Source organism: Mycteria americana, chromosome 6 (assembly GCF_035582795.1).
Source record: "Mycteria americana isolate JAX WOST 10 ecotype Jacksonville Zoo and Gardens chromosome 6, USCA_MyAme_1.0, whole genome shotgun sequence".
NCBI lineage: Eukaryota > Metazoa > Chordata > Aves > Ciconiiformes > Ciconiidae > Mycteria > Mycteria americana.
The window spans coordinates 42,640,305-42,647,540 of NC_134370.1; the positions used below are offsets into that span (position 1 = coordinate 42,640,305).

Sequence of the window (7,236 nt, forward strand, 5' to 3'; positions counted from 1 at the left end):
CAAGCAAGGGTCAGGAGCTGACATCTCTTAGTTCAGAGAGTCACCTTGGTGTGGAAGTCACATGTAAGACCTGCTTGTCACCAGCTGCCTCAGACATGGCAAAGACTGTTAACACTTCAGAAATGCTGCTTGCAGACTGTTAGGCACATATGAAAACCAATTCATTTTTACAGTGACTTATTTTTTCCAGTGAAGACACGGGATATATATTGCGTATAGGCATAATTTTAAGAGGCTAGGATTTTCATGAATATAAAATATTTCAACACCAACACTTTTTAAAGCGCTTGTCCTATGTCTGTAAGCCTAATAGACACATTTGAACTGTTACAGTGTGTGTGAGCCTAGAACACTTGAGACTTACCTTCTTTGTCATTGGTGTCAGCTAGGGCACAGAAAACAAAGCCATCCTAAACATCCATTAGTTTCTTCATGCTGTCTGTAAGCCGGTGTGTAGCCTTATTTTCATGTGTAAGCAATTGTAAACAGCTCTTACAGGACTAGCCAGAAAGTAAGGTCATTTTTAGGTGTTGTTTCCTTTCATCTTTTTCTGAGGAAAGCCCTTGGTTTACCAAGGACTACTCCCTACTTTTAAGAATGTTTTTCATCTGAAGTTGTAATGCTTTTCAGTGGTAGATATGCTAGAATCAGTTGTCGGTGATATGTAATTTTTTTCATAAAAGTGCCTGATAACTGGTTGATCACATACATTTTCTTTCTTCCCTTGGTGCTGTAGGGATTCGTGCCCCAGCCCCTTTAATATTTAGTACAGAACAGAGTAGATCCTTACTTAGTTCTTTTTAACCACATAGGACTGAAAGGTACTTTGAGCTTTCTCCTAACTGTGCTTTGTCCTCTGTTTTATTTTGTTTTATTTAAGTGTAGTCTTATTGCTCTTCTGCTTTATTTGGTCTTTGTGAACTGTACTTTTTGTTGGTCATTTTCATCCTTTAACTTAATCTTCAGGAAAACCATAAGAATATTAATCTGCAACCATTAAAGTTCTGTTCGCTGCCCTTCTGTACCAAATGTCTTTTATAGCTGGCTGATAACCCTTGTACCTCTGTTGAGATGTGCTACACCTGAAAACAGAGAGAGAAAAGGTTTTAGAAATGTGTTTTTGAAGCAGGTTGTTGTCCCCTCCTCATGCCGTGTCTCTTGAAGCTTTCATTGTCCTTTTCTAACAGCATCTGACAGGGCTGTCCAGAATTCCTGGTACCAACCTTTGCAAACACTGTTTTGTGAAGTATTCCAGCAGGAGACTGGGCTTCCAGTTGTCCTTTACTTCTGAGAACTTCTTGACCAGCAACTACCATGCATTTACACAGCCCCTGGCCTCCTGTGTTAGCATCTGCTGCTCTGTCTGAGATGTGGTCACACAGCTGAGTCCAAGGTTGAACTCTAAAACCTGTCATCCCTGTTACCATGGGTACTTCCAGGAGTGGAGTCTAGCCCACCAGCTCCCACAACACTGTAGAGAAGTACGTGTCTTGTCTTCTTCCTTGTAGGATTGTATTCGTTATTTAAGGAGGACAGGGATACTCACAGGCATCTGAAAGGAAATGCAGTGCCACAGGACTGCTTGCTGCTCTGAACTCTCCTGCTTCCATTCCCTGTCAGGGTAGGAGCTTATCTTCCTACCACCTACCACCTACCGCCCTTACTGGTTGATACTCAATCCCTGAAATGGGAAGGTAGGCAAGGACCCCTTCTCCACAGTCCTAATAATTCTGATTCACTCCATCTCTGAAGTGACCAGAGTCAGAGGTCTCCTTCTCATCTTGGAAATTCTTTGAAGACTTTTTTTGTGGCTGAGTGGAGGCCCCAACTGTACAAGTGATTGCTGTTCCTTTCAGGACTAACCAGGACAGCTAAGTCTCTGCAAATCCTTTTAGGAAATGATGGTGCAGCTTATCAAGGCCTTCTGGACATTTTATGTCAACCTTCATCTGCCTGGGCATCACTGTTTATCATCATTGGACTGTTGTAGGTTGCAGGCAGGATCCATCTGTGGAAAAATTGACAGGCCAAAGGAATTAAGCTGTTACGCTCCCCTTGCTGCCATCACTCCTAGGTGTCACAGTAGCATACAGAGTCAGGCTAGATTCAGGGATTGAGACCACAAGCAGTTGAGTCATCCAGGCAAGAACATTTACTCCTCCTCAGTGCTCCAGCCCTGCCTCCTCCTTTATCAAGTGCTTACATTTTTATCATTACCAGTACAAGTTCTAACAGATGGGCTTTTTTATGATGCTCCATCCAGGAGATCTTAATGGCAATTAACTTCATGATCCAGCTGCTTGGACATCATGGCAGGTGGCACAGAGCATGGCCAACACAGTGTTGAAGACCAAGTTGCCTGCTCTTCTAATAGAAGAGCATCATGACCCGACAGTCCTTGAGTCTTGTAAAGAACATGTGGAGATCATCCCATTGGTGGGATCACCCAGCTCAGTCCAAGGCTGGAGTTGGTTCTCAGCTTACTCAAGAAGTCAACAACATCAGGTCCTCGACCAGTCTTTACACCATGCAACAGCAGAAGTCCTGCAGCCTTCCATCACACTTTATCACATGTGATGCCAGACATTGATGTAAGGCCTTTTCTGCCAGTAGTTCAGGTGGTGTCCTCCTTCCAGCAGTGCTCCTACATTTAGCATCAGAGTTCACCCCTTTTATCATTGCCTCCCCACCCTTGTGTCAACTTTATTCTTCTACCAGGACAGTGGGACAAGCTGATGCTGCACCATGGAGACTGGCTGTGTATCTTGTTCAATTGTGGGTCCATGGTGCCATGGCCAGGAGCTATCCTCCACCAGATGGCTTTGTGTTTCACAGACCACACGCGAGTGTTAGCTGTGGCTGGAGGTGACATCTGAGCTGTGGAAACTCTGGAGCCAGTTCTTCCAAATATGGAGAGGTTGTTTTTTACAACGAGTACTTCCTGCTTCAGGAGAAAGGAGAAGTCTGGTGATTCAGGCGGATTGTGAGAAAACAAAATGCTTCCGTTAGCAGTTTGCATTGAGAATGGTGACCTAAGCTGCAACCAGCTGTTCAGAAGAGGGTCTGAGTCCTTTGCCCCCTGGTATTTCCATGCCCCAGTTCTGTTCAAGGGCTGCAGAGGAAATACTGGGTCTTTATGCCATCAGGACTGTCATCACTATCAAGTCCCCCAGTTTGGACTGTCTGGGACCAAGTGAGTCTTCACCAAGATGTTGGACGTAGCTGGACCTTTACTGACAAACCAGATGTCCCCATTTCCTTAACTGAAATACTGCATGTTAACAGGCCATGCAACAGAACATGTCTTTCCATTTCTACAGGCTGCTCAGTAATGTTTTAAAGAGTGGAAGTCCCACGATGAATGCCCAGACGTGACATTTAGCTCTCATTCAGTCTGTAGAGATTATTGGATCAGGTCCTGGACTCTATGGCAACAGGAACCCAAGAAGCAGAGCAGTTGCCATCTGAAATAACATATTTGACAGAGAGATGGAAGGGTTTATAAGGCATACCGGTCTTTTATTATAAATGATAACCTTTTTATATGACTGCTTTTCAAGGGTGATAGTCAACATGTAAGATAGATAACAAAATATCCCTTTTATTCATAATTCTGGTACTGTGATTTTATTTATTTGATCCTGGTTAATATTTATTCAGTTTACAGTACTAACTGAGGTACAACCATTATACTTGTAGCACCAAACAACAGCAGACGGAGATCCACAGGGTTTCCTTCAAAGCGGGGAAGCTAACACGTAACTCACAGATCTTCTGTGTGCTGAAGTCCTGCTCAGGTGCCTTGGCTCCATCAGTAGCAGTGCTGACAGAGGGTTGGCAACTGCAGAAAATCTCCAGAGTCACTCCTTCACATCCCAGTAGTGAAAAGGAGAAGAATTAAAGCTTAGAGGACTTTGTCAGAAGGATTACTTAATTCCAAATACTTAGAAATCTTACCCATCAAGTGCTGTTAGTATTCATCAGATATCCTTCCTTTACAAGTTTGGAGGAAACAGTAATGACTGAGCTTAGAGTAAGACCGGTAGGACGTATGAAGTGATGTGAACCCCAGTGAATAAAAATTCCAGCCACAAAACAAGAAACTGAAGTGCAAGCAGAGTTTGAGGAAGCACCACGCAAATTCTTAAGAGATAGTTATCAAAGATCATGTAACCCTAAAAATGTAGGGAAAGCACATCAAAATCTGCAATTCAAGAAGTTTGGAATAAAGCACCTTTAGAAATGGAACATATCCTCAAAGCAAGGATGTAAGTGAGTCCTGGCCTTATATTTGGATCAAAATTTGGTAAATATGCCTGCCTCAGTGTCATGTTTCCTCTAGAGAGATGTAAGCTTTTCAACCAGGAGAGAGCAACAGATAAATTCCATCTGTCGAGGCTCTGTTTTCCGCAGTCACCAAAAAATGTCAAGGAACAATTTGTTGCCATTTGTGTAAGGTTGTTAAGCAACACAAAACTCAAATATTGTGCCCATTCATTTAGTATTGGAGCAACTTAATTTGAGAAAAGGAGAGTAACTTTTGTGTGATTCACAGGCTTATATTGACTATTGCTTAGTGTTCCCAGGGCACATGTTTTTAAGAGCTGCACATGTCTTAGTTGGCTTCGTCATGCAGAATTCTGCCTAAGGAAGGTCACAGCAGGCAAGGAGCTGGGTGATTTTGTGGCATCATTTTGGAATATCAGGGAGACAGGATTATGATATTGGTGATGTTGCCCGCTTTGGAGAGGCATTTACAAGTATCAGCAATATTTGTGATTTTGGCTGAGCATCTTCCAGCCAGTTACTTGTCTTCTTGAATCATGAATCCATTTGAAGCATATTTGTGTTAGCAAGGAGGTGGTAGTAATGGAAACTGCAACATTTCGTGGTAGTTACAGTGGATAATATGGTAGATTTCATATGGGAGTTAATACTGGAGTTCAGTGGTGGTGAACTCTGGTATTAAGCAGTGGTGGGAAGTGGCTGGGAAGGTGCAGAGACTGAGGAGCCCTCACCCCTGGCACCTTATCCCCAAGTGACATGTCTCCAGGGTTGTGTGGTCAAGCTGTGGCTCTGGAGAAAAAGCTATTAGCAATTGGTCCTTCCTGATGTATTTTATACACCTGTAAAGAACAGGTGAAATGTAGCCTGTTGTCAAGGGATGAGCACAGAAGAGGTGTCACTGACAACACCTGTGGCATAGTGCAGATGTCCCCATCTCACTCTGAACAAGTTGCTGTGTCTACCCAGCCTGGGGCAGTCCCATGCGGGGATGGCAGGTCCAGAGCTCGCTGTGGTGTGGCCACGTTCAGCTGATGCTCTGGGAGAGGTTTCTCCTCCAGGGGCCATGTCTGGGTAAGAGCAAGACTGTGCTCAGCAGCGTGGGCATGGGAAGTGTGGCCGTTTGAGAGGTCCGTGCTGCGGCACAGGCCCCCTTGCTGCACGAACAAGCATTGTCCTCTTCTTCCTGCAGCGAGACTTGCTTTGTTTTGCTTCACAGCCTCATTTCAACCAACTTTGTCCTAAAAGTCGTCTGACCCTATAAAAGAGTTTATATATTTTTGGATCCCCTTGCTGCCTTTGAGTGCCTTGGCGAGTGCGTGCGCTCTGGCTGTTGCAGCACTGAGCTCTCGGGGGCCCTTGGCAGTGTGTTTGGCTTGCTGCATGCTGCTCTTGGGTGGCGTTGAGCCAGTGGGCTGCTGAAACCTCGGGGTTTTTTGTCTCTCAGGTTGGACTTCAACGGGTTCTACACAGAGCGCTTGGAGCACATGTCTGCCGAACGCAGCCAGAAGGCAGCTCCCCTGCTTCCCTGCCTAGCCGTACCTGCCCAGTGAAGCCTGCTGCTGCCCGTTTTAGCCGCCGCCGCCTCCTCTGCACCAGCAGAGAACCGGACACTCACTCACTTTGAGCTAGGAGTACTCAACCCTCTACATTCACAGTGCGAGCTGGAAACGAACCATAAGGGTTGTCCCAGAGAGACAGGGGAATATTCAGTCTCCTGAAATGTGTATGTAATGGATTTTCTCTTCTGAGAGTCTTTTGTTAAGTCCTTTTTTTTTTTTTTTACTACGTTGTAAAATAATGTATTTGTGTGTTGTAAAATAAATTTAAAAAAAACAGGGTTATTTTGTCTGTTAACAACTCAGGGTGCAAATTAGTCTTTTAGGTGACTAAATTTTGGTCAGCTCACAGAGAGCTGGCTCAGCTGCCATGTGGCATTATTTTGGGAGGAGATCCTAGTTGGGGGGTTGCTGGAATGAAGCTGATCAGCTGCTCTAGCTGATGAGATGAGGTTTGCAGCTGAGGAGGTATGTGATGTTCATATATTGGCCGAGTCCTCAGCAGAGGACTTTCAGGGTATCTTGCAGAGTTATGCAGCCATAAAAATTGCTTGAGCCAGTTTGGGAGCGGGTGTGGTAGAGGGTGGAAGAGAAGAAGTGTCCCAGGAACAAGTGGTGGCCAAGACACGTGCCAGAGACCCAGAGGCCTCAGTGGCAACTGTGGGAACCTGGGGAGACGTGCAAGGGCTGTGGATACAGGGCTGAGTGCTCCCGTTAATGACCTGCCCTTCCTCTCCCTCACCTCCTCCTTTGCAAGGACCTTCTAGGGTGCAGTAGAGGGGAGAGCCAGGTTCTCTTTGCTTTGGTGGCCTAAAGCTGGTCCTCCAGCTTGGCAGAGGGAAAGAGACCAAAGGAGAGGATGGAGACCACCAGTCCTGGGTCTGGAGGACTGAATTCCTTCATCTGAAGGTTGAGGTTGAGGACCGAGACCTCAGCCAGCATCATCTGGCTCTTCAGGGAAAGGATTTGTGCAGTTCATGGGGAAGGGAAAATTTCTTATTCCCCCCACCAAGGTGGCCTCTCAGTCCAGGGAGGCTTGGAGAAGTTGACCTGCCATTTCCATAAGTTTCTGTGAAGCTACAGACTTCATAGCCTGTCCCTCGAAATGAGGGTGGAGAGGCAGAGGAGCACAGGTCTTTGGAGGAACCTGGTCGCCTCTCAGTGCCCAACATCTCAGGCTTGAGAGACCCCCCTGGCACCTCACTGTGTCACAGCTGGTCACACACATTTTTTACACCAATGAGGAGTGTGGTGGCTGTTGCAGGAAAAAACTATGTTCATGCAATTTATATTAAGTCAGGATTGAAGCCTTTTATAGATTAATAACACACAATTAACCAGCAAGCATGGAGTCTCAGCAGAAGTAATAGATATGTCTGAAATGTTAATTTTT

At 45.4% G+C, this 7,236-nt stretch overlaps 1 protein-coding gene across 3 annotated transcripts in view; it reads left to right on the top strand.

The window, feature by feature from the left end:
• Positions 1-6,114, top strand: part of TUBGCP2 (tubulin gamma complex component 2) — a 36,939-nt gene extending 30,825 nt beyond the window's left edge. For 2 of the 3 annotated variants that reach the window (XM_075505485.1, XM_075505486.1), the window contains exon 18: positions 5,732-6,114. In XM_075505485.1, coding sequence (XP_075361600.1) covers positions 5,732-5,837 — 106 coding nt within the window. In that variant the 3' untranslated portion in view covers positions 5,838-6,114. The other variant, XM_075505487.1, reaches the window with a different exon arrangement.
• The last annotated feature ends 1,122 nt before the right edge of the window (positions 6,115-7,236 follow it).